This window comes from Trachypithecus francoisi, unplaced genomic scaffold (genome assembly GCF_009764315.1).
Source record: "Trachypithecus francoisi isolate TF-2019V2 unplaced genomic scaffold, Tfra_2.0 Lachesis_group0, whole genome shotgun sequence".
In the NCBI taxonomy this organism is placed as follows: Eukaryota; Metazoa; Chordata; class Mammalia; order Primates; family Cercopithecidae; genus Trachypithecus; species Trachypithecus francoisi.
The window spans coordinates 13371798-13398429 of NW_022681453.1; the positions used below are offsets into that span (position 1 = coordinate 13371798).

At 43.7% G+C, this 26632-nt stretch overlaps 1 protein-coding gene across 6 annotated transcripts in view; it reads left to right on the forward strand.

The window, feature by feature from the left end:
* The window catches only part of SACM1L (SAC1 like phosphatidylinositide phosphatase), a 64795-nt gene extending 48382 nt beyond the window's left edge, over nt 1–16413 (forward strand). For 4 of the 6 annotated variants that reach the window (XM_033204537.1, XM_033204569.1, XM_033204561.1 and 1 more), the window contains 4 exons: nt 300–393; nt 511–603; nt 1319–1376; nt 14530–16413. In XM_033204537.1, coding sequence (XP_033060428.1) covers nt 300–393; nt 511–603; nt 1319–1376; nt 14530–14666 — 382 coding nt within the window. In that variant the 3' untranslated portion in view covers nt 14667–16413. The remainder of the gene's footprint in view (nt 1–299; nt 394–510; nt 604–1318; nt 1377–14529) is intronic. The other 2 variants (XM_033204552.1, XM_033204544.1) reach the window with 1 other exon arrangement.
* Nucleotides 16414–26632: the final 10219 nt, after the last annotated feature.

The window sequence follows — 26632 nt, forward strand, 5'->3', positions numbered from 1 at the left end:
TTCTAGTCTCTTTGCTTTGCTGTGTCCTACCACTTAACCTGGGCTATGTATTTCTCTTCGTATTTCTTGTTTTTGCAGCTGGAATTAGTGTGTTTCTTTGTGCCTCCTTTGGTAATATTTTAGAAAGAAAATAGATATTTCTTGGACCTACAAGTGATTTCTTTTGTGAAGTATCTATATCTTCAGCGATAGTTTTTTAAATCTGTCACTCATTTCTATACCTTATGCTTATTGGCCATAAGACAGTGTGAGAATTCAGTGTACAAACTTGTAACTTAAAATTTAACCTCTTTAACCAGAACTGGAAAGAGAACTCATTTGGGACTTATAATGGATGGCTGGAACTCAATGATACGATATTATAAGAACAACTTTTCCGATGGATTTAGACAAGTAAGTTTGTATTTGATGCTTTCCTGGCATTAGGCGGTTGTATCTTTGCATCGTTCATCACTAATGTTATCTCACACTGAGTTTGGTGAGTTACTAATTTCTTCCTTTCTGTTCTAGGATTCCATAGACTTATTTCTTGGAAACTATTCAGTGGATGAATTAGAATCTCATAGTCCTTTAAGTGTTCCAAGGGATTGGAAATTCCTGGCTGTAAGAAACCATTTTGTATTTTTCAAGTTCTTAAAAGCATTGTGTCTGAAGGTATAGATGGTTTCAGTCTCCTTAATTTAAAACGTTATATGTTGTTTATATTTCATTACATGAAATATAAATACTTAAGTTTTCCAAAGAGGTCAGGCTGAGGAGTACAGTAACTGTGGAGCATTTGTTTTCTTTTCCTCAGAGTGTCTCACACATCCTTTTCGTGTGATGTCACATAAGCAAAGGGAAAGTAGAAGGTTTCTCATTTCAGGAAAACTTCAGTTCTTTTACATTGAGGGAATTGCCAGAGACAAACTTGTTACATGGAAGGCAAAGTTTATTTTTGATGCTTCTCTCCTTTTTGACTTCTCTGTTCACCAGACTCTGCAAGAGCCCCTCTGGATTTTCTTTCCAGTGGGTCAAGTGCCCTGGAATGGAAGGGAGACCTAGTGTTCTAGGTCCTCATCTGGGCATCCTCCTTCCATTTAGCACTCCTTGGCTTGGAGCAAAAGCATGCTTCTTCCGATCTTACCACTTTCCCCATCTAAAGTCCAGGGCAGTTGTGATTGAACCCATAAATAATAATGTTTTGTTGACAAAAGATACTGTGTGTATTAGTTAACAGATGAGTTTTTTTCTTTTCCCAAGCAATGCATGCACAACTGATTTTGCAGCCATTGATTAGCATTCTTAAATGATTATCTCTTTCTGTTGTCTTTTCCAGTTGCCTATTATCATGGTTGTTGCCTTTTCAATGTGCATTATCTGTTTGCTGATGGCTGGTAAGTCAGCTCCACATATTCTTCCATTTGTTTCTTAGTTAGAATGTTGACCTTTCTTTTACAACATCTTAAGTTTTTGAGTTCACTGAACACTTGATGTTTCCCTATTAAATTTAATGGGTAAAGTGGAGTAGATGAAATTAGTCATTAGATGTGACAGGAAGAAAAATAGCATACCTAGTAGTTTGATGGGTTTTTTTAAACCTCAGATTTTAAAAACATGTTTTTCTTATTACTGTGAACCAGTAAGTGTCTGACACAGGTCTCAGTCAGTTCAGAGGCTTAAATTGCCAAGGTTGAGAACCTGCCCAGGAAAAAGAGACACAAGCTACGGTAGGATCAGTATCTTGTGCTTTTTCCAAAGAGGGTTTTGAGGACTTCAGTATTAAATGGTGAAACGGTGTACAGGAGGGGAAGGAGGAATGGAAACAAGGGGAGGGTAGGTAGTGAGATAAGTGGTCACATTCTTGTGAGGCTTTGATTAGCACTCACTGAATCCACATTACATGTGAAAGGAGGGGGTAGAGGAACACTCAATTATGCATTCATCTCCCGTTCAGTAAATCTGCATTTTATGTAAGAGAAAGTAAACATAGAGTAGAGGGAGAAGTCAAATCTGCATTTGTTTTGGGGTGAGTGGAGGGATGATTTTCTAGTCTTTGTCCCTTACCTGTGAAAATAAACTGTTAATTTACAATGTCAGGGTGAGGGAGATTCGACCGGACTGTCTTTTAGGGTAAAGATTTTGGGGCCCACATGGAATTTGCTTGTGACAGTTTGTGAGGGTGGCCATCTGGGAGGATATGTGGCCCACTATCTTCGCAGCTGTCTACTTAGGAACAAAAGAAGGGTAGTTTTGTGAGACTCAGTTCCCAAGTTTAACTTTTCTCTTTGGCATAGCAAATTTGGAGTCCTGAGATTTTATTTTCCTTTCACATTACCAAAGTAATACATAGTAATTATAGAAAACACATGTAGGCAGAAAAGGAGAAAATAGTATTTATCAACATACCTTTGAGAGAGAAGCTCACCACTCTTAACATTTTCATGTTTTAATATTTATAAGTGTCTGATTTTTTTCAAAAGTGAGATATGTATTTTCATTACCTGCTTTTTTTCACTGAGCAGTATGTTTTCCCATGTTCTTAATTGCTAATGGCTGCAAAGTATTCCATTTATAGAATGTATAGTCTAACCAAGTCAAATAAATGTTAATGGATTAAGATATTACTTATCATTAAATTTTAATAGATTGAGAGTAAAATTGCTTAAGAACCTGAGTGGAAAAGGTCTTTACTAGTTTTCTTTTTTCTCCTAATATTTTGCTATGTTACTGAGTTAATAAAGCATTTAAGATTAAAGTGAGAAGAATGTATTCTTTATTTTCCTTTGAGTAATATCCTGTATTTTGGAGGTTTAAGTCTGAGACTTGGTGTATTATACCTTGGAGGTGCAATCCTAGTCACTCTGAAAGAAAAGGCACCTTCCAGCCTTCATCCTCTATCCTGAATTCATTGAGCCAACCTCTTCTTGCCTGTCTGAATTCCACCATCCTCAGGGCACCATTCATATGCTCCCCTCTCACAGAGTGTCTCTCCCACATGGAAGTCTTCACCTTCTATCTGAATTTCCACAGCACTCCTGGTCCTCTCTCCCAGCACTTTCCTCTTTTAACCTCATTAATACATAGGGAGTTATTTTTCAGAGGTAGTATACCTCTTTGGTGTACCTGACATACCCAGTGTGTATTTGTGTTTGGATGGTAATGATTTGCATACTTGTTTGTCTTTTTCACTGGATCAGCAACTTTTTGAGAGTCTGTGTCTTACTCATTGCTTTATCTCCTTTGTCCAGGATGTAGTAAATCCTCAGTAAATGTTTGCTGAATTAAGGACTCCTACTCCACCACCACCACTAATTCTGTCACCTTTTTGATAGGGAGGCTCAGTTACCTGTTCATCTCGGTATTCCCCTCAGTGCTCAGCCCTGTAGACAGTTGTGATGTAGTTTTGACTAAATGCTGAAATGTTGAGTAGGGGGAAAGAGCCATCTTACTATTATTATAGTTAGCAAAATTTTTCTGTAAAGAGCAGGTAGTCAATATTTTTGTCCTTATGGATAGTGTGTGGTCTCTGCTGCACATTCTTTGTTTTTGTGTTTATAACCATTTAAAAATGTAAAAACCATTCTTACCTTACAATACAAAAACAGGTTGAGACACAGGCATTGCCTGGGATGTGACTGTGGGTTTTGGGGCAGGAAGGAAGAGGCAGCATGTGCAAGTTCCTCAGTGGCCATCCCTGCTCTCATTTCCTCTCTAGATCCTCTGCCTTCTTTCCTGAAAAAACTGCACAGTGGATGCCATTTTTTTTATTTTTTATTTTTTTTTATTTTTATTATACTTCAAGTTCTAGGGTACATGTGCATAACGTGCAGGTTTGTTACATATGTATACTTGTGCCATGTTGGTGTGCTGCACCCATCAACTCGTCAGCACCCATCAATTCATCATTTATATCATGTATAACTCCCCAATGCAATCCCTCCCCCCTCCCCCCTCCCCATTATAGGCCCCAGTGTGTGATGTTCCCCTTCCCGAGTCCAACTGATCTCATTGTTCAGTTCCCACCTATGAGTGAGAACATGCAGTGTTTGGTTTTCTCTTCTTGTGATAGTTTGCTAAGAATGATGGTTTCCAGCTGCATCCATGTCCCTACAAAGGACACAAACTCATCCTTTTTTATGGCTGCATAGTATTCCATGGTGTATATGTGCCACATTTTCTTAATCCAGTCTGTCACAGATGGACATTTGGGTTGATTCCAAGTCTTTGCTATTGTGAATAGTGCTGCAGTAAACATACGTGTGCATGTGTCTTTGTAGCAGAATAATTTATAATCCTTTGGGTATATACCCAGTAGTGGGATGGCTGGGTCATATGGTACATCAAGTTCTAGATCCTTGAGGAATCGCCATACTGTTTTCCATAATGGTTGAACTAGTTTACAATCCCACCAACAGTGTAGAAGTGTTCCTATTTCTCCACATCCTCTCCAACAGCTGTTGTTTCCTGATTTTTTAATGATTGCCATTCTAACTGGTGTGAGATGGTATCTCATTGTGGTTTTGATTTGCATTTCTCAGATGGCGAGTGATGATGAGCATTTTCTCATGTGTCTGTTGGCTGTATGAATGTCTTCTTTTGAGAAATGTCTGTTCATATCCTTTCCCCACTTTTTGATGGGGTTGTTTGTTTTTTTCTTGTATATTTGTTTGAGTTCTTTGTAGATTCTGGATATTAGCCCTTTGTCAGATGAGTAGATTGCAAAAATTGTCTCCCATTCTGTAGGTTGCCTGTTCACTCTGATGGTAGTTTCTTTTGCTGTGCAAAAGCTCTTTAGTTTAATTAGATCCCATTTGTCAATTTTGGCTTTTGCTGCCGTTGCTTTTGGAGTTTTAGACATGAAGTCCTTGCCCATGCCTATGTCCTGAATGGTACTACCTAGATTTTCTTCTAGGGTTTTTATGGTATTAGGTCTAACATTTAAGTCTCTAATCCATCTTGAATTAATCTTCCTATAAGGAGTAAGGAAAGGATCCAGTTTCAGCTTTCTACTTATGGCTAGCCAATTTTCCCAGCACCATTTATTAAATAGGGAATCCTTTCCCCATTTCTTGTTTCTCTCAGGTTTGTCAAAGATCAGATGGCTGTAGATGTGTGGTATTATTTCTGAGGACTCTGTTCTGTTCCATTGGTCTATATCTCTGTTTTGGTACCAGTACCATGCTGTTTTGGTTACTGTAGCCTTGTAGTATAGTTTGAAGTCAGGTAGTGTGACGCCTCCAGCTTTGTCCTTTTGACTTAGGATTGTCTTGGCAATGCGGGCTCTTTTTTGGTTCCATATGAACTTTAAAGCAGTTTTTTCCAATTCTGTGAAGAAAGTCATTGGTAGCTTGATGGGGATGGCATTGAATCTATAAATAACCTTGGGCAGTATGGCCATTTTCACGATATTGATTCTTCCTATCCATGAGCACGGTATGTTCTTCCATTTGTTTGTGTCCTCTTTGATTTCACTGAGCAGTGGTTTGTAGTTCTCCTTGAAGAGGTCCTTGACATCCCTTGTAAGTTGGATTCCTAGGTATTTTATTCTCTTTGAAGCAATTGTGAATGGAAGTTCATTCATGATTTGGCTCTCTGTTTGTCTGTTACTGGTGTATAAGAATGCTTGTGATTGGCCGGGCGCGGTGGCTCAAGCCTGTAATCCCAGCACTTTGGGAGGCCGAGATGGGCGGATCACGAGGTCAGGAGATCGAGACCATCCTGGCTAACACGGTGAAACCCCGTCTCTACTAAAAATGCAAAAAAACTAGCCGGGCGAGGTGACGGGCGCCTGTAGTCCCAGCTACTCCGGAGGCTGAGGCAGGAGAATGGTGTAAAACCCGGGAGGCGGAGCTTGCAGTGAGCTGAGATCCGGCCACTGCACTCCAGCCCGGGCGAAAGAGCAAGTCTCCGTCTCAAAAAAAAAAAAAAAAAGAATGTTTGTGATTTTTGCACATTAATTTTGTATCCTGAGACTTTGCTGAAGTTGCTTATCAGCTTAAGGAGATTCTGGGCTGAGACAATGGGGTTTTCGAAATATACAATCATGTCATCTGCAAACAGGGACAATTTGACTTCTTCTTTTCCTAACTGAATACCCTTGATTTCTTTCTCTTGCCTGATTGCCCTAGCCAGAACTTCCAACACTATGTTGAATAGGAGTGGTGAGAGAGGGCATCCCTGTCTTGTGCCAGTTTTCAAAGGGAATTTTTCCAGTTTTTGCCCATTCAGTATGATATTGGCTGTGGGTTTGTCATAAATAGCTCTTATTATTTTGAGGTACGTTCCATCAATACCGAATTTATTGAGCGTTTTTAGCATGAAGGGCTGTTGAATTTTGTCCAAAGCCTTTTCTGCATCTGTTGAGATAATCATGTGGTTCTTGTCTTTGGTTCTGTTTATGTGCTGGATTACGTTTATTGATTTGCGAATGTTGAACCAGCCTTGCATCCCAGGGATGAAGCCCACTTGATCATGGTGGATAAGCTTTTGGATGTGCTGCTGAATCCGGTTTGCCAGTATTTTATTGAGGATTTTTGCATCGATGTTCATCAGGGATATTGGTCTAAAATTCTCTTTTTTTGTTGTGTCTCTGCCAGGCTTTGGTATCAGGATGATGTTGGCCTCATAAAATGAGTTAGGGAGGATTCCCTCTTTTTCAATTGATTGGAATAGTTTCAGAAGGAACGGTACCAGCTCCTCCTTGTACCTCTGGTGGAATTCAGCTGTGAATCCATCTGGTCCTGGACTATTTTTGGTGGGTAGGCTATTGATTGTTGCCTCAATTTCAGAGCCTGCTATTGGTCTATTCAGGGATTCAACTTCTTCCTGGTTTAGTCTTGGAAGAGTGTAAGTGTCCAGGAAATTATCCATTTCTTCTAGATTTTCTAGTTGATTTGCGTAGAGGTGTTTATAGTATTCTCTGATGGTAGTTTGTATTTCTGTGGGGTCGGTGGTGATATCCCCTTTATCATTTTTTATTGCGTCTATTTGATTCCTCTCTCTTTTCTTCTTTATTAGTCTTGCTAGCGGTCTGTCAATTTTGTTGATCTTTTCAAAAAACAACTCCTGGATTCATTGATTTTTTGGAGGGTTTTTTGTGTCTCTGTCTCCTTCAGTTCTGCTCTGATCTTAGTCATTTCTTGCCTTCTGCTAGCTTTTGAATGTATTTGCTCTTGCCTCTCTAGTTCTTTTAATTGTGATGTTAGAGTGTCAATTTTAGATCTTTCCTGCTTTCTCTTGTGGGCATTTAGTGCTATAAATTTCCCTCTACAGACTGCTTTAAATGTGTCCCAGAGATTCTGGTATGTTGTATCTTTGTTCTCATTGATTTCAAAGAACATCTTTATTTCTGCTTTCATTTCGTTATGTACCCAGTAGTCATTCAGGAGCAGGTTGTTCAGTTTCCATGTAGTTGAGCGGTTTTGATTGAGTTTCTTAGTCCTGAGTTCTAGTTTGATTGCACTGTGGTCTGACAGACAGTTTGTTATAATTTCTGTTCTTTGACATTTGCTGAGGAGTGCTTTACTTCCAATTATGTGGTCAATTTTGGAATAAGTGCGATGTGGTGCTGAGAAGAATGTATATTCTGTTGATTTGGGGTGGAGAGTTCTATAGATGTCTATTAGGTCCTCTTGGTGCAGAGATGAGTTCAATTCCTGGATATCCTTATTAACTTTCTGTCTCGTTGATCTGTCTAATGTTGACAGTGGAGTGTTGAAGTCTCCCATTATTATTGTATGGGAGTCTAAGTCTCTTTGTAAGTCTCTAAGGACTTGCTTGATGAATCTGGGTGCTCCTGTATTGGGCGCATATATGTTTAGGATAGTTAGCTCTTCCTATTGAATTGATCCCTTTACCATTATGTAATGGCCTTCTTGTCTCTTTTGATCTTTGATGGTTTAAAGTCTGTTTTATCAGAGACTAGGATTGCAACCCCTGCTTTTTTTTTGTTCTCCATTTGCTTGGTAGATCTTCCTCCATCCCTTATTTTGAGCCTATGTATGTCTCTGCCTGTGAGATGGGTCTCCTGAATACAGCAGACTGATGGGTCTTGACTCTTTATCCAGTTTGCCAGTCTGTGTCTTTTAATTGGAGCATTTAGTCCATTTACATTTAAGGTTAATATTGTTATGTGTGCCGGCCGGGCGCGGTGGCTCAAGCCTGTAATCCCAGCACTTTGGGAGGCCGAGACGGGCGGATCACGAGGTCAGGAGATCGAGACCATCCTGGCGAACACTGTGAAACCCCGTCTCTACTAAAAAATACAAAAAACTAGCCGGGCGAGGTGGCGGGCGTCTGTAGTCCCAGCTACTCGGGAGGCTGAGGCAGGAGAATGGCGTGAACCGGGAGGCGGAGCTTGCAGTGAGCTGAGATCCGGCCACTGCACTCCAGCCCGGGCGAAAGAGCAAGTCTCCGTCTCAAAAAAAAAAAAAAAAGAATGTTTGTGATTTTTGCACATTAATTTTGTATCCTGAGACTTTGCTGAAGTTGCTTATCAGCTTAAGGAGATTCTGGGCTGAGACAATGGGGTTTTCGAAATATACAATCATGTCATCTGCAAACAGGGACAATTTGACTTCTTCTTTTCCTAACTGAATACCCTTGATTTCTTTCTCTTGCCTGATTGCCCTAGCCAGAACTTCCAACACTATGTTGAATAGGAGTGGTGAGAGAGGGCATCCCTGTCTTGTGCCAGTTTTCAAAGGGAATTTTTCCAGTTTTTGCCCATTCAGTATGATATTGGCTGTGGGTTTGTCATAAATAGCTCTTATTATTTTGAGGTACGTTCCATCAATACCGAATTTATTGAGCGTTTTTAGCATGAAGGGCTGTTGAATTTTGTCCAAAGCCTTTTCTGCATCTGTTGAGATAATCATGTGGTTCTTGTCTTTGGTTCTGTTTATGTGCTGGATTACGTTTATTGATTTGCGAATGTTGAACCAGCCTTGCATCCCAGGGATGAAGCCCACTTGATCATGGTGGATAAGCTTTTGGATGTGCTGCTGAATCCGGTTTGCCAGTATTTTATTGAGGATTTTTGCATCGATGTTCATCAGGATATTGGTCTAAAATTCTCTTTTTTTGTTGTGTCTCTGCCAGGCTTTGGTATCAGGATGATGTTGGCCTCATAAAATGAGTTAGGGAGGATTCCCTCTTTTTCAATTGATTGGAATAGTTTCAGAAGGAACGGTACCAGCTCCTCCTTGTACCTCTGGTGGAATTCAGCTGTGAATCCATCTGGTCCTGGACTATTTTTGGTGGGTAGGCTATTGATTGTTGCCTCAATTTCAGAGCCTGCTATTGGTCTATTCAGGGATTCAACTTCTTCCTGGTTTAGTCTTGGAAGAGTGTAAGTGTCCAGGAAATTATCCATTTCTTCTAGATTTTCTAGTTGATTTGCGTAGAGGTGTTTATAGTATTCTCTGATGGTAGTTTGTATTTCTGTGGGGTCGGTGGTGATATCCCCTTTATCATTTTTTATTGCGTCTATTTGATTCCTCTCTCTTTTCTTCTTTATTAGTCTTGCTAGCGGTCTGTCAATTTTGTTGATCTTTTCAAAAAACCAACTCCTGGATTCATTGATTTTTTGGAGGGTTTTTTGTGTCTCTGTCTCCTTCAGTTCTGCTCTGATCTTAGTCATTTCTTGCCTTCTGCTAGCTTTTGAATGTATTTGCTCTTGCCTCTCTAGTTCTTTTAATTGTGATGTTAGAGTGTCAATTTTAGATCTTTCCTGCTTTCTCTTGTGGGCATTTAGTGCTATAAATTTCCCTCTACAGACTGCTTTAAATGTGTCCCAGAGATTCTGGTATGTTGTATCTTTGTTCTCATTGATTTCAAAGAACATCTTTATTTCTGCTTTCATTTCGTTATGTACCCAGTAGTCATTCAGGAGCAGGTTGTTCAGTTTCCATGTAGTTGAGCGGTTTTGATTGAGTTTCTTAGTCCTGAGTTCTAGTTTGATTGCACTGTGGTCTGACAGACAGTTTGTTATAATTTCTGTTCTTTGACATTTGCTGAGGAGTGCTTTACTTCCAATTATGTGGTCAATTTTGGAATAAGTGCGATGTGGTGCTGAGAAGAATGTATATTCTGTTGATTTGGGGTGGAGAGTTCTATAGATGTCTATTAGGTCCTCTTGGTGCAGAGATGAGTTCAATTCCTGGATATCCTTATTAACTTTCTGTCTCGTTGATCTGTCTAATGTTGACAGTGGAGTGTTGAAGTCTCCCATTATTATTGTATGGGAGTCTAAGTCTCTTTGTAAGTCTCTAAGGACTTGCTTGATGAATCTGGGTGCTCCTGTATTGGGCGCATATATGTTTAGGATAGTTAGCTCTTCCTATTGAATTGATCCCTTTACCATTATGTAATGGCCTTCTTTGTCTCTTTTGATCTTTGATGGTTTAAAGTCTGTTTTATCAGAGACTAGGATTGCAACCCCTGCTTTTTTTTTGTTCTCCATTTGCTTGGTAGATCTTCCTCCATCCCTTTATTTTGAGCCTATGTATGTCTCTGCCTGTGAGATGGGTCTCCTGAATACAGCAGACTGATGGGTCTTGACTCTTTATCCAGTTTGCCAGTCTGTGTCTTTTAATTGGAGCATTTAGTCCATTTACATTTAAGGTTAATATTGTTATGTGTGCCGGCCGGGCGCGGTGGCTCAAGCCTGTAATCCCAGCACTTTGGGAGGCCGAGACGGGCGGATCACGAGGTCAGGAGATCGAGACCATCCTGGCGAACACTGTGAAACCCCGTCTCTACTAAAAAATACAAAAAACTAGCCGGGCGAGGTGGCGGGCGTCTGTAGTCCCAGCTACTCGGGAGGCTGAGGCAGGAGAATGGCGTGAACCCGGGAGGCGGAGCTTGCAGTGAGCTGAGATCCGGCCACTGCACTCCAGCCCCGGCGACAGAGCAAGACTCCGTCTCAAAAAAAAAAAAAAAAATATTGTTATGTGTGAACTTGATCCTGCCATTATGATATTAACTGGTTTATTTTGCTCGTTAGTTGATGCAGTTTCTTCCTAGCCTCGATGATCTTTACATTTTGGCATGTTTTTGCAATGGCTGGTACCGGTTGTTCCTTTCCATGTTTAGGGCTTCCTTCAGGGTCTCTTGTAAGGCAGGCCTGGTGCTGACAAAATCTCTAAGCATTTGCTTATCTGTAAAGGATTTTATTTCTCCTTCACTTATGAAACCTAGTTTGGCTGGATATGAAATTCTGGGTTGAAAATTCTTTTCTTTAAGAACGTTGAATATTGGCCCCCACTCTCTTCTGGCTTGTAGAGTTTCTGCCGAGAGATCTGCTGTTAGTCTGATGGGCTTCCCTTTGTGGGTAACCCGACCGACCTTTCTCTCTGGCTGCCCTTAAGATTTTTTCCTTCATTTCAACTTTGGTGAATCTGGCAATTATGTGTCTTGGAGTTGCTCTTCTGGAGGAGTATCTTTGTGGCATTCTCTGTATTTCCTGAATTTGAATGTTGGCCTGCCCTACTAGGTTGGGGAAGTTCTCCTGGATGATATCCTGCAGAGTGTTTTCCAACTTGGTTCCATTTTCCCCCTCACTTTCAGGCACCCCAGTCAGACGTAGATTTGGTCTTTTTACCTAATCCCATACTTCTTGCAGGCTTTGTTCATTTCTTTTTCTTCTTTTTTCTTTTGGTTTCTCTTCTCGCTTCATTTCATTCATTTGATCCTCAGTCGCTGATACTCTTTCTTCCAGTTGATCGAGTCGGTTACTGAAGCTTGTGCATTTGTCACGTATTTCTCGTGTCATGGTTTTCATCTCTGTCATTTCGTTTATGATCTTCTCTGCATTAATTAGTCTAGCTGTCAATTCTTCCACTCTTTTTTCAAGATTTTTAGTTTCTTTGCTCTGGGTATGTAATTCCTCCTTTAGCTCTGAGAAGTTTGATGGACTGAAGCCTTCTTCTCTCATCTCGTCCAAGTCATTCTCTGACCAGCTTTGATCCGTTGCTGGCGATGGGCTGCGCTCCTTTGCAGGGGGAGATGCGCTCTTATTTTTTGAATTTCCAGCTTTTCTACCCTGCTATTTCCCCATCTTTGTGGTTTTATCTCTCTGGTCTTTGATGATGGTGACGTACTGATGGGGTTTTGGTATAGGTGTCCTTCCTGTTTGATAGTTTTCCTTCTAACAGTCAGGAACCCTCAGCTGTAGGTCTGTTGGAGATTGCTTGAGGTCCACTCCAGACCCTGTTTGCCTGGGTATCAGCAGCAGAGGTTGCAGAAGATAGAGTATTGCTGAACAGCGAGTGTACCTGTCTAATTCTTCCTTTGGAAGCTTCCTCTCAGGGGTGTACTCCACCCTGTGAGGTGTGGGGTGTCAGACTGCCCCTAGTGGGGGATGTCTCCCAGTTAGGCTACTCAGGGGTCATGGACCCACTTGAGCAGGCAGCCTGTCCGTTCTCAGATCTCAACCTCCGTGTTGGGAGATCCACTGCTCTCTTCAAAGCTGTCAGACAGAGTCGTTCGCGTCTGCATAGGCCTCTGCTGCTTCCCCTGTTTTTTTAGCTGCGCCCTGCCCCCAGAGGTGGAGTCTACAGAGACAGGCAGGTTTCCTTGAGCTGCTGTGAGCTCCACCCAGTTCGAGCTTCCCAGTGGCTTTGTTTACCTACTTAAGCCTCAGCAATGGCGGACGACCCTCCCCCAACCTCGCTGCTGCCTTGCGGTTAGATCGCCGCAGACTGCTGTGTTAGCAATGAGGGAGGCTCCGTGGTCGTGGGACCCTCCCAGCCAGGTGTGGGATATATTCTCCTGGTGTGCCACTTTGCTTAAAGCGCAGTATTGGGGTGGGAGTTACCCGATTTTCCAGGTGTTGTGTGTCTCAGTTCCCCTGGCTAGGAAAAGGGATTCCCTTCCCCCTTGCGCTTCCCAGGTGAGGCGATGCCTCGCCCTGCTTCAGCTCTCGCTGGTCCGGCTGCAGCAGCTGACCAGCACCGATTGTCCGGCACCCCCCAGTGAGATGACCCCAGTACCTCAGTTGAAAATGCAGAAATCACCGGTCTTCTGTGTCGCTCGCCGGATGCCATTTTTGGGGAGCCACTGTACTGTTAAATTAGTTAATTTTGTTGTTCTGACTATACCCACATTTACCTAAAGAACCTCTGGAGAGGCAGGAAAGTCAAGACCAAGGGCTCTGCCTGAATAAAACGGATGATTCCTTTAGGGTGTGTCCAGCAGAGTGGCCAATAAGGAACTGCCCTTCTTTTTTTGTCCAAGAAGAATTTTAAAACTCAGAGCCATGAAAATTAGGAATTATGCAAATTCGAGTATATTTTGCATAAAAAGAGATTGGATGCTGTGGATGGTAACATCTCATGTCAGTTAATTGTTATAAGGAACTTTGTGACATTTGGGTGTGGTGATACCTGATTTCTAGCTCCTGCTGTGGTTTTCAAAGAGAATAGAAAACAAATGTAGCATGATCTCTGAGGGCTTGTTAGGAAAGAGTCTGGAGACTGGTTTCTTCCCTGGTGTGCTCTCTCACTGGCCGTTATTCCCTGTATGTGTTTCTCCGTCTGCAGATGAAGCCAGTAGTGTTGCAGAGAGAGAAGCTATTCTCTAGGTTCAGCTATTCAAGGAGTACAACAAAGTAGATCTTTGCCCGTTGGCCTGCTTCTAACCTTTATGAACTTCAGACTTTGGAAAATGCATATCAGCAGAGTTGGGCTAAATATGTCATTCAAATATGTTATTGGCTGGGTGCTGTGATGTGTGCCTATGGTCCCAGCTACTCAGGAGGCTGAAACGGGAGGATCAGTTGAGCCCAGGAGTTGTGGTCTGTAGTGTGCTATGCTGATCGGATGTCCGCACTAAGTTCAGCATCAGTATGGTGACCTCTTTGAGCAGGAGATCACCAGGTTGCCTAAGGAATGGTGAACCAGTACAGGTCGGAAACAGCAGGACAAAACTTTTGTGCTGATCAGTAGTGGAATCGTGCTTGTGAATAGCCACTGCACTGTAGCCCGGGCAACACAGCAAGACCCCGTCTCTAAAGCAAATGTTACTGACTTTTGTTTTATATATTTATGTATGTGTAACTTCAGAAAAGTTTTGGATAACTTATGTTTGGTATTCATAACTTATGAATATTCTATTAAAATTTTTTGTGCAGGTATTTTGATAATAGCCCATATCTGTTACAGAACTATGAATTAAACAATAGTTTTTTTGTATTATTAAAATATGCTAAAAGTGATTATTATTTGTATAACATATGAAATCGTTTAGTCCAGTGGTTCTCAAGTGGTTCTCTGGATCGGTAGCATCAGCATCACCTGGGAACTAGGAACTTGCTCAAATGCAGATTCTTGGGGCCCAACAGTTGATGCTTTATCAAGCCCTGCAGAAGATTCTGGTACTAGCCAGGGTTTGAGAACCACCGGTTTAAACCTTAATTAAGAGGCTCTTATATTTTTGCTGTGAATGTGCTAGTAAACTTTGATGTTGCCAAAATGTGCTAAACAGCTGAAAACTGGGTCTGATATCAACAAATGACTTATTTAGCTTTTTGTTTCTTAATATCAACAGGTGACACTTGGACAGAAACACTGGCCTATGTGCTCTTCTGGGGAGTTGCAAGCATTGGAACATTTTTTATCATTCTTTACAATGGCAAAGATTTTGTTGATGCTCCCAGACTGGTCCAGAAAGAAAAGATAGACTGAATTTGTATTTGTGGAAAGCGGCTTGGCTTGGAAGATTCCATTGTGCAGAACTGGAATCTTTACTGACCCGCTTTCCACATCAGCCCAAGGTCTTTTTAATGCCTTTATCCAAAAGCACATCTTGTGCTCTGTGCAGGATGATGACAGAATTGATCTGATGTTACTGCCTTGATGGTCTCTTTGCTATTGGGACAGTTAGATTTGTAATGTGAAGCTATTCTGTAATTAAAATATAGCCTGAAGTCAGCTTGCAGAATGGAAGCTGAATCTGTTCATTGGATTCTATTGATTGTCAGTTTAATCAGCTGTTGCAGAATAAGTAATATATTTTAAAAACCTAGCTCCTTTCATTATTTAAAACAGTAAAATTATTTTTGTAGCTCAGTTTCATTATTGTCCTTGTAGAAGCAGTCACTGTTAGCAAGCATACTTTTCCACACATCTTTGGACTTTGCTTAAAAGTTCAGTAATAAGCTAACTGTGTTTATAAAATGTAAGTCTCTTACAGACATCAAGTAGTTTGATGAGACAGTCTGTGACTTCATGATAGGAAAGAGGAGGGGATGTGGTCTGGGGTTCTGTTAAAGTCTCTGGTGGGCTGCCTCATGACTTTAATCAGCTTGAGCTGCCAGTGCACCAGCAGTTTAGATGTGATGAGAGAATTCAGATATACTTTATCTTTTTAAAAAAGTGTAAATAAAATCAAAGAATGTAAAGTCTATCTCTTATGCTAGAGGTCCAAAGCCGCCTCTGTTTTAAAGATTGCCCCAGTGTGGAAGATGCCCATGACTGGTCAGCTACTTCCTCCTGTACATTTTGGTTTCTTTGAGGGTCAGTCATTGAGACATGCAGGCCTCTGAGAGGGTCTTGTTCTAGATTTCATATTGCACTTGGGGGGCACCAGCTGCTTTTCCACGCATGGTACTCTTGATGCTTTCCACTCTGTCAAGGATTTTGTTGGCTGTCAATAAATGTGTCTAAAACTTAGTGCTTCCAGGTAGTTATAGTTCTCCAAATCAAGGACCAACTTAAATATTAATTTATGTGCAAAAACAAACCTGAAAAATATGCTTCGGAAACTGTGCATAGTTCTAATTGTAAGTCAGATTGTATATTCAAATTGTAATTAAGAGATTTAAATATTAGAACAGTATGTAAGGTAGTATAATTACCACTATTTTAAAACAATTCAATTAAACACTGCTACAATATTTCAGTGTTGTGCTTGAAAATATGTACAGTTTTTTTCCAATATTAATACCTTATGTTGTCCTTAAATATTTCTAAAAGCGCCTTTATTTCAGCATTACCTTTTTTTCATCATTATCTTTTGTAAAACATTGATACAAGTTGTTACTTTTAGAAACTCTAAAGGAAATAATAGCTGGAAAACCCTTTGTAGCGTAAAATCAGTCATTAAACTCACAATAGGGTAAGTAAATATAGCCACCTGTTAACATGTAAATAAGCATAATGTGTTCCAAAGATGGAATATTGAAACTTAGTTCCTGTCTGCTGTAAAATATTATTTAAATGCTGCTGGGCATTTCACTTAAAGAACTTAATGTCAACAACTACAACAAAGACCAAATCTGAGCTGCTTATGTGGCTGCTTTGTAGGGAATGGACTAATATCAGTGTGTTAGATCTTAAGGTATCAGTATTTCAGAATCCTGCGATGATTTTATTTCTAAATTCATGTACTGTATGTCCATAAGTGAAAATAAAATGTCATATTCTTTTCTAACTACTGTTGGTATCATTCATGTACTTTGAAAGTGATGTTTTTCTTTTTGATCTTAGAATATTCAAAATCATGCAGAGTGATACTGTTTGGCTCTGTGTCCCCACCCACCCAAATCTCATCTCAAATTGTACCTGGTGGGAAGTAGTTGGATCATGGGGGATGGTTTCCCCCATGCCATTCTCATCAGTTCTCACGAGGTCTGACGGTTTAAAAGTGTTTGGCATTTACCCCCTCGCCCGCTCGCTCGCTCTCCTGCCACCATGTAAGACATGCTTTGCTTCCCCTTCACCTTCTGCCATGATGGTAAGTTTTATGAGGCCTCCCCAGCCATGCAGAACGGTGAGTCAAACCTCTTTTCTTTATATGTTACCCAGTCTCAGGTAGTTCTTTTACAGCAGTGTGAAAACAAACTAATACACAAAGCAATGCATGATCATCATAGAAAAATTAGAGTAAGCAAGAAAATCAGTAGCTTCTGCAATCTTGCTTTCCAATTATGATCACTTAAGAAATTTTGTATCTCCTTATAGTTATTTTTTTTAGTTACAGAGAAACCCAGGGAAATACTTAGTAAAGTGTAATGTCTATAAAAAGGTGTCCCCCACCTTCAAATTGTTTATTTGTTTTTCAAAATGCTATGAATCCCAGCTGATGTGGGAAAATATTGCTTATTAGAAAATGACACCTCTACAGGAAGGTGTCACCATGAGGGAAATAGTGATGTGAACACATTGGTACCTAGTGATGGCAGCAGTGGGCTGTCTGGAGTGGCTGCTGCCATTGTGCCGGCCTTGGCAGGGAGATATGAGTGGTGACGGCAGGAGCGGCTGCAGGGGCAGCAGTAGTGATGGTGAGACCCCTGTGCCCTGTGTCCCTGCGGCAGCCGACTGCGCCGCCCCCACCCCTGTATGGCTGAGTGGGTCCTGCCTCCAGGCCCGGAGCCACCACTGCTCTGGACCCTGATCCACGTTACCACCACTGTTGCTTGCTGTTGCCGGGATGGTGTGGGGAGGAGGTGGACAGTCCCCGGAGCCTGCCGCAGGGATCCCCCTGGAACCTGTCTGCCTAGGGGCTGCCGCAGTGGGCCAGGCTGAGTTGCCTGCCGATGGGGGAGCAGCGTAATTGTGCATGGAGGAGCAGGCAGAAAGGGGTCACAGGCAGAGCTGGACCTGGGGTGGTGCCACGCTTGCACATGAGGCACGGGGACCAGGCCTGGGGCACGGAGCTGGGTCTGTCCTTCGGGGGCCTGGAGTGGGAAGTGGGAGCGGTGCTCACTTTGGGGACCCAGCCAGTGGCATGGCCACTGCAACCTCCCTGCTGACTGGTGCTGGATTCCTGCACCTTGGGAGGAGGCTCTGCGCAGGGCTTCCCAGGGCCGGATCCCCAGGGTCTGCCCCACAGCGGGGTGACCTCCGAGCCTGATGCTCCCTAGGACCAGGACCAGGGCCTGCAGGCTGCTCCTGGAGGCACCCCTGCTGGGCAGGGCTGTGAGCCAGGCAAGGGGGAGCACCAGGCCACCTCTGAGCACTGGGACCATGGGAAGAACTTGTGGTGACGTCACTCCTGCTTCAGATGCCAGCATGGGCCCAGCAAGGAACTGGAACCCCCACCCCAGTCTGCAAGGAGGCGTGGCCAGAGCTGCCTGCACATTCCATGGAGCAGGTGGGAGACTCGCCTTCCCAGGCACAGGACCTGGGGGTGTCTGCACTCTGCATCCTTAGGAGCCAGATCTCAGAGTGGGGTTGGGGCTGAAGCCGGGCATTGTCACAGCTCAGCAGAGTGTGTGCACACTTGGGGCAACACTGAAACACCAGCCCCTGCCACATCGACCCCTCTGGACTTTGGGCACCAACGAGCACTGGTGGAGGGGAGGAGAAACCGAAGGGGAGGTTAAGGGTGTCTTGGTGCTGAGCTGCAGGTGCCCCTTGGTGCAAGCAGTCTGGGCACCATGGATGGCTGCAGGAGGCAGACAGGCTCCTGGGCAGAAGGGAGCGGGTCCCTGGTGAGGCCCCACCTTCAGGCCAAGGACAGCCTGGAGGCTGGGGACTGGGCTGCCAGTTCCGTGGACCTGACTGGAATGGGCACTTGTGCCTTTTCTGGTCCCACCTATGGCTGCACATGGGACAATTGGCATGCAATTTCTCCCTTCTGAGGCCCATAAAGGCCCAGGGCTCAGCCAAAACAGAGCAGAGACAATGGGACAACCAGCTGCAGAGAAGAGCTACCCTCTCTGCTGATAGCTGAACACCTGTTGGGATGACCTGCCTGGAGAGAGGAGCTACCCTCTCTGCTAGGAGCTGAACACTCATCGGAACACCCTGGCTGCAGAAAGGAGCTACTCCCTGCAGGTCTCCTCTGAGCTGTTCTATCACTTGATAAAGCTCTTTGTCTTGCTCATCCACACTTGTGCACATACTTCATTCTTCCTGGCCACAGGACAAGAACTCAGGACCCGCCAAATGGTAAGGCTAAAAGAGCTATAACACGGCCCAGTGCGGTGGCTCATGCCTGTAATCCCAGCACTTTGGGAGGCCAAGGCGGGCAGATCACAAGGTCAGGAGATCTAGACCATCCTGACTAACATGGTGAAACCCCATCTCTACGAAAAATACAAAAAATTAGCCGGGCGTGGTAGCAGGCGCCTGCAGTCCCAGCTACTCGGGAGGCTGAGGCAGGAGAATGGCGTGAACCCGGGAGGCGGAGCTTGCAGTGAGCAGAGACCATGCCACTGCACTCCAGCCTGGGTGACAGAGCGAGACTCCGTCGCATTAAAAAAAAAAAAAGCTATAACACAAACAGGGCTAAGATGCCCCTTGCTCACCACATTGCACGCAAAGAGAAGGAGAGAAGATCTGCAGCCCTTCGAGGAATCCAGACCTGGGAGTTCAGTGAGTCAGGGCTGTGACTACCTCTTTGGGGCCCCGCAGTTCCTAGCATCTCCAGACTTCTGGGCACCACTGTCTTGGGCACTGGCAGTCGTGGAAGCTGTTTGCAGTGCATGCCTGGTCCAGCTGCAGCCTTGCAGAGAGCCCCACCCATGCCAGCACTTGGAGCTGCCCGCTCCTCTGCAGCAGCTGGTGTGTCTAACTGGCAGTGGTTGGACCCCACGCTTACACACCCCTTGCTGCTCCATACCTGACTTGCCTTTGGCAGGCATGGGATCCAGGCCAGTAGTGTGAGCCGAGCTCAGCCAGGCAGGCCGAGTGGGTGGAATGAGCCCAGCAGGCTTGAACAAAACTCGGGCAAAGGCACCACTGACCACAGAGGTTTCCAGCCAGAAAACCAACACCCCAAAGATCCTGTAACATTAGGAGGACCCTCACTCATGTGGGAAGTGAGATGAAATTCCTTGGAAATGGCTTGCCCTTATGCCCATGTGCTCGCTCTCGTTCTCTCTCTCTCCAGCTGAAATTTGGAGCACTTTTGGAGTAATGTGGGTTCTCTGTATTAACAGTTGTTTTCTGACAGTGGATCAGAAAATATATATATTTATATATGTATATATATCTTGAGGATAAATTTTATATATATATATATATATATATATCAGGATAAATTAAATATTTAAAATATTATCTTCCCATAATTCATTTTTCCAGTTTCCTAGTGAAATAATTTCAAAATTTGGTCATTAATTTGAGAATTAATGAGGTGTCCTTGTGCTCCCAACCAGGGACCGCAAGGGATGTGAGATACGTTCCAGCTCTGAATGACCTCAGTGCATCTATCACTGCATAACAAATTACTCCAAAACGTACTGGCTTAAAGCAACCCATATTTACTCGTATTTATCATCTCACAGTTCCTGTAGGTCAGGAATTTGGGCATAATTTAGCGCTGTGTCCCATTTCAGGGTCTCCCACAGGCGCCAGTCAAGGTTCAGCTGGAGCAGGATCCACTTTAAAGATCACTCTCGTTGTTGGCAGGTATATTAGTTCGTTTTCACGCTGCTGATAAAGACATACACAAGACTGAGGAATTTACAAAAGAAAGAAGTTTAATTGGACTTACAGTTCCAAGTGGCTGGGGAAGCCTCACAGTCATGGCGGAAGGCAAGGAAGAGCAAGTCACATCTTCCGTGGATGGTGGCAGGCAAAAAAATGAGAGAATGAGGAAGACTCAAAAAGGGAAACCTCAGATAAAACCATCAGATCTCGAGAGACTTATTCACTACCACTAGAACAGTATGTGGGAAACCACTCCCATGATTAAATTCTCTCCCACTGGGTCCCACCCACAACAGGGAATTCAAGATGAGATTTGGGTGAGGACACAGCCAAATCATATCAGCAAGATTCAGTTCCTTGTGGGCTGCTGGACTGGTCTGCTTGCTGGCTGTTAGCTGAAAACCTCAATTCCTTGCCACGTGGACCTGTTCAACATGGCAACTTGGTTCATCAAGTCAGCAAGAGAGAGTCTGCTAGCAAGGAGGAAGTCACAGTGTCTTTTTTCTTCTTTCTTTCTTTTTTTTTTTTTGAGACGAAGTCTCGCTCTGTTGCCAAGGCTGGAGTACAATGACGTGATCTCGGCTCACTGCAACCTCCTCCTCCCAGCTTCAAGCGATTCTCCTGCCTCAGCCTCCTGAGTAGCTGGCGCCTGCTACCGTGCCTGGCTAATTTTTGTATTTTTAGGAGAGACGGGGTTTCACTATGTTGGCCAGGCTGGTCTCGAACTCCTGACCTCAGGTGATCCACCCACCTCGGCCTCCCAAAGTGCTGGGATTACAGGTGTGAGCCACCGCACCTGGCCAACAGTGTCTTTTATAACTTAATCTGGAAATTGTTATCCCATTACTTTTACTGTATTCTATGCACTAGAAGTCACTAGGTCCAGCTCATTCAAGAGGAGGAGAATAACACGAGCGCATGAATACCAGGTGGCAATCTTTGGGGGCCATCTTAGAAGTCTGCTGACCATAGTCAGTAAGGAGAGAATACAAAGGTGAAGTGCAGAGCTATTGCTGGAGGGAGTCAGGTGGCTTCCTGGAGGAGGTGGGGCTTATGCTAGGACCTAGGTGTTCTGGTTATCTAATGCTGTGTAGCAAATTAGCCCCAGAAAGAAAGAGCAGGAGGGAAGAATGGAGGAGGGAGAGGAGGGATATAGACACAGGAGGTATACCATGAACACCCTATCCAGGGCAGCTAGTTGAGTTCCCCAGAGCCAGGGCACAACTCTGCTATTATCCTTAACTCTTGGCTATGTTTCCTTCTTTGAAAGAAGTGTTGGGAAAGGCACCTAGCTTGTAAGAATTCAATATTACACCTCAATCTAAAGCTTTGCTGTTTTCCTCTGTATGCTTTTGGGCATCTGGAGCATGGTTGGGGAGAACAGAACTTGCACCTTGGAAACCTGTGCTCTCCTTCCCACTGCCATCCCTACATCTTCCCAGAGATGACCACTAGCCTTGCATTTCTTCCTAGTTTAGCACATAGTATGTATCACTAGATACGTAATATCTATATAATGTATATGTAATATCTGTATTGTTTAGTTTTGCTTGTTTTGGAAGTGTCTAGAAATGGCATCATTCCATATGCATGATACAGCTGGCCTTTGAATTCGGCATTGTTGTAAGATTCATCTACGCTGATGGTTGTAGCTTGAGTCATCCAACCTGTTGTTGTCTGCCTTGTTTATTTGTTTATTTGTTTATTTGTTTGAGACAGGCTCTCTCTCTGTCACCCAGGCTAGACTGCAGTGGTGCAATAGCTCACTGTAACTTCTGCCTCCCGGATTCAAGCAATTCTCCTGCCTCAGCCTCCCAAGTAGCTGGGATTATAGGCATGCGACACCATGCCCAGCTAATTTTTGTATTTAAGTGATTCACCTGCCTCAGCCTCCCAAAGTGCTGGGATTACAGGCATGAGCCACTCTGCCTGGCCAACTGTTGTTTACTTTGAATGACTATATTACAATATATATATTCATTTGGATCTATTTATGATGGTCATAAATCATTTTTTGTCTAGTCTAATATTGATGAATATTCTGGTTGGTTTTGGTTGTTTGTTTTTGTACTAAGTACTGCTGTGAACATTGTATATGTCTCCAGCTCACACCGGAAATTATTTCTCTATGCTCCATGCCCAGTGGTAGAATTATACACCTGAAATATATAAGGTAACATGAAATTCTCTTCTAAATTGCTTGTGCCATTCATATTGCTCCCAGTTCCACATTATCATCAATGCTTGGCACTGTCAGACTTCCTAACTTTCTAATCCAGTAGGTATAAAAATCGTATCTCAATTTTGGCATTGCTCAGATCACTAATGAGATTGAGCATCTTTTCATAGTTTTGACATTCTTTATATTTTAGAAAATAATTATTTGTTAGTTATATATACTATAAATATCTTCTCTGTTTTTAACTTGTCTTTTCATTTTCTTATGACTTTTGATGAACGAAGTACAAAAATGGTGTTGAATTGACCAGTGTTTTCCTAGCACATTTTGTGCTTATGTAAGACAATATGATGTCATCTGACAGAGTCCAGCGTTCTTTTTCCTCTAGAGTTAGCCAGTTGCTGAGAATGTTGTTGAATCTTGTCCCTCCTGGTCTGCAGTGCCACCCTATCATCTCTCAAGTCTGCTCTACTTGTGGGTGTTGGGGCTTTCTATTCTCATCTATTTGCCAGTATGTTTTCACTGCTGAGAACGCATCTTGCAGGATGGTTCTGTCGCTGCCGTGAGCTCTGGGTTCCTCAGTCTGTTAGGCAGAGAGCTCGATGTCATGCATTTTCCTGACCTGCAGTACAGTTTTAGAGTAATGTGGGTTCTCTGTGTTAACACTTGTTTTCTGACAGTGGATCTGTGGTGAGAACTGTTTGCAAACCCTGGATTACACAGAGTTATCTAACCTGCAGGACTTGTCAGAGGTTTGAAAAGTGACTTTCCTGGAGGAGGTATCTACCGTGCAGTAGCACTCAAACTTTGTAGCCTGTGGAATCTTTTGTTCCTAGAGCATCTCATAGGACCAGCCTTCATGGGATTCATTTTGTGAAAGGCCAGCATGGAGGTGACTACTCTGGCCTTGAAGCTGAAAAACATGGGCTATAGTCTATTTGGACCTCACTTGAGTATTGAATCTGATGGCACCTTGATGATAAATTTTAAAATTCTTATCCAGGTGGCAGTTCCCTAAGATCCATGCACACACACATGCACATCTGCACTCACCTGCTGAGAGATCCGGGTAAGTCTACGAGTGGGGAGTCTTCCTTGATGTCCAGCTCTCATCCTTTCCTGCCTCTGGCCTTGTTCCTCCGGGCTGGACATCCATGTAGAGGCTCCAAGATGTGATCTCACTGGGGGGACCAATTAGTAAGGGGCTGTGACATGTTTAAGTGAATTCCCTGGTCCCAGGTGAAGGAGTTAGATGGTCTGTTTGTTCCTAACACTTGCCTTGATAGATTATTCTGAGCATGAATTTGCTTTTTGTTTTTGTTTAGCCAAAAGTCCAGGTGTTCATCTTTCTCCACTCACCATTTTCAGTGATGCATGCCTATTGCCCTTTTTTCTAGTTGTGCAAACCTAAAGTATCATTCACTAAAATACTGTTAACATTTTATGTCCTAAATCAAGCTCCTATTAGAGTTGGGTTCAAATATAGACTGACATTAGGAAAAGTAGAAAGTATAAGTGGTAAGTCATGTTTAGCAGAATTTAGGATGTTCTCTCTGAGCTTCTGGGACCACACTCTCCTGGGTTTTGTTTTTGTTTTTTGTTTTGAGACAGGGTCTTGCTCTGTCACCCAGGCTGGAGTGCAGTGGTACAACCTCTGCTTCCCGGGCTCAAGTGACTCTCTCACCTCAGCCTCCCGAATAGCTGGGACTCCAGGCATGCATCACCAGGCTTGGCTAATTTTTGTATTTTTTGTAGAGACAAGGTTTTGCCATGTTGCCCAGGCTGGTCTCGAATTCCTGGGCTCAAGCAATCCGCTGGCCTGGGCCTCCCAGTGTTGGGATGACAGGCGTGAGCCACCACACCTGGCTGCTCCATTCCCTGTTGATCCCTCCTCTCTACTTTACAATGCTGTGAGTCAGGAATTCAGCCATAGCTTGGCTGGGTGATTCTTCTGTTCCAGATGGCACTGATGGAGGTCACTCAGTGGCATTCATTTGACAGATGGGCTGGTCTGTCTGGCCCAAGCTAGTCTGGTGCCCAGATGTGGCTGGAAGGTGGACTGAGCTGGTCCTGTGAGCTGGAGTACAGCAGCGTCAGGGTGGTGGGCCTTCATTCATGGCAACTTGGGGCTACCCAAGTGAATGTTCCGGCAAACCAGGTCGAAGCTGCATGGCCACATGATCTAGCCTTGAATGTCAAATGGTGTCCCTTCTATCATATTCTTTTGGTTGAAGCAGTCACAAGCCCACCTAAATACACGGACCCTATCCCTCCATGGGAGAGGTAGAAAAGCACATGTGGCCATGTCTGAAAACACGTTGGAGTTCCTGTAGGCCTTGGTCGCAGGACCTGTTAACGTGTACTCACCCTGGATGACCTCATTTAGACCTGTGACTTTAAATAACATCTCTCCACTGTGACTCCCAAATTTATATCTCTAGCCCAGACATAACCCAACCTCCAGATTCTTATATTCAACAGGTTACTGGATATTTCCACCTGATTCACAGACATCTCAAACCTCACATGATCAAACCACTCCTGAGTTTTACTCTGTAGGCCAGCTCTGTTCCCCACTTTCCTCATCTCCGGAAATGGCACCAGTATCCACCCAGCAGGTGAAGCTCCTTAGCCCCCTTTCCCTTAGCTGGGCATCCAACCCAGCAGCAAGACTTGGCAACTTTCCCTCCAAAGTATAGCTCAAGCTTGCCTATTTTTCTCCATATCCATTCCCACGTCCATGCTGCCATCATCTTCCATGGGTTTACTACAGTAGCTTCTGGAGTGATTTTCCAGCCTCCCCTTATGCCCCGCTCTCCTATCCATCCTCCGTGGCAACAGTGATCTTTCAAATATAAATCAGATCTTGCCAGACCCCATAGTGAACCTTCAGTGGCATTCTGTTTCTCTTCAAGGAAAATGAAGCTCCTTGCTGTGGCCTGCAAAGGCCTTACGTGATCTGGCCCCTGCTCACTCCTCCAAGCTCACTTCCCATCACTCACTTTCCCATTCCAACCACAGGCCTCCTCTCTGCTCTTTCCCTCCTCAGGGCCTTTGCACCTGCTGTCACCTCTCCTGGACAGACCTTCTAGGAATTTTAATGACTCATTCATTCTTCAAATTTCAGTTCACAAAGCTCCTCAACCGCTTAAAGTACTGTCCTGTTAACGCCACCACATCGGGCCATTTATTTGCTTCTTAGACATGATCACAGTCTATACTCATATCATCTATTGGTTATGCATCATTGTCTCTCTCCTTTTCCAGAATGTAAGTGCCATAAAGGCCAGCGACTGTGTCTATCCTGTTCACCATTGCCCCGGCGCATACCAAGGGACTGGTTTGTAATATACTAGTTGGGTGATCTCAAAAAAGCCTGATCCACCCACTCTGCAGGAGGGTGAATTAATAGAAAAGTGATCCACATGTAAGAGACTGGTCAGGAAATTCAGGTTAAGAATTTCCTATTTGGGCCGGGCGCGGTGGCTCAAGCCTGTAATCCCAGCACTTTGGGAGGCCGACACGGGCGGATCACGAGGTCAGGAGATCGAGACCATCCTGGCTAACACGGTGAAACCCTGTCTCTACTAAAAACTACAAAAAACTAGCCGGGCGAGGTGGCGGGCGCCTGTAGTCCCAGCTACTCGGGAGGCTGAGGCAGGAGAATGGCGTGAGCCCGGGAGGCGGAGCTTGCAGTGAGCTGAGATCCGGCCACTGCACTCCAGCCTGGGTGACAGAGCGAGACTCCGTCTCAAAAAAAAAAAAAAAAAAAAAAGAATTTCCTATTTGTAGATGCACTTTTTGCCTTGCAAGGGGATGTGTAAATCTGTTATTTTTTTCTTCCCCTGACTGATATAGGGCAGAAAATTGGCTTATTTAATTCTTTACCCCAGCTTTTCTATCTATAAAGTGGCATAAGTTAATTTTTCCATGCAAAGTAACTCATACAAAAATCAAATACAACAGTTTACACACTCCTCCCCCTCAGGCGAGGCTCTGAGGTCATATTCAAACCTAATGTGGTTCTGTACGGCCCTGGCCAAAAAGAGACGCTGAGATGGGCAAGACTGCCCGGGATACTCTCAAAAGGAGT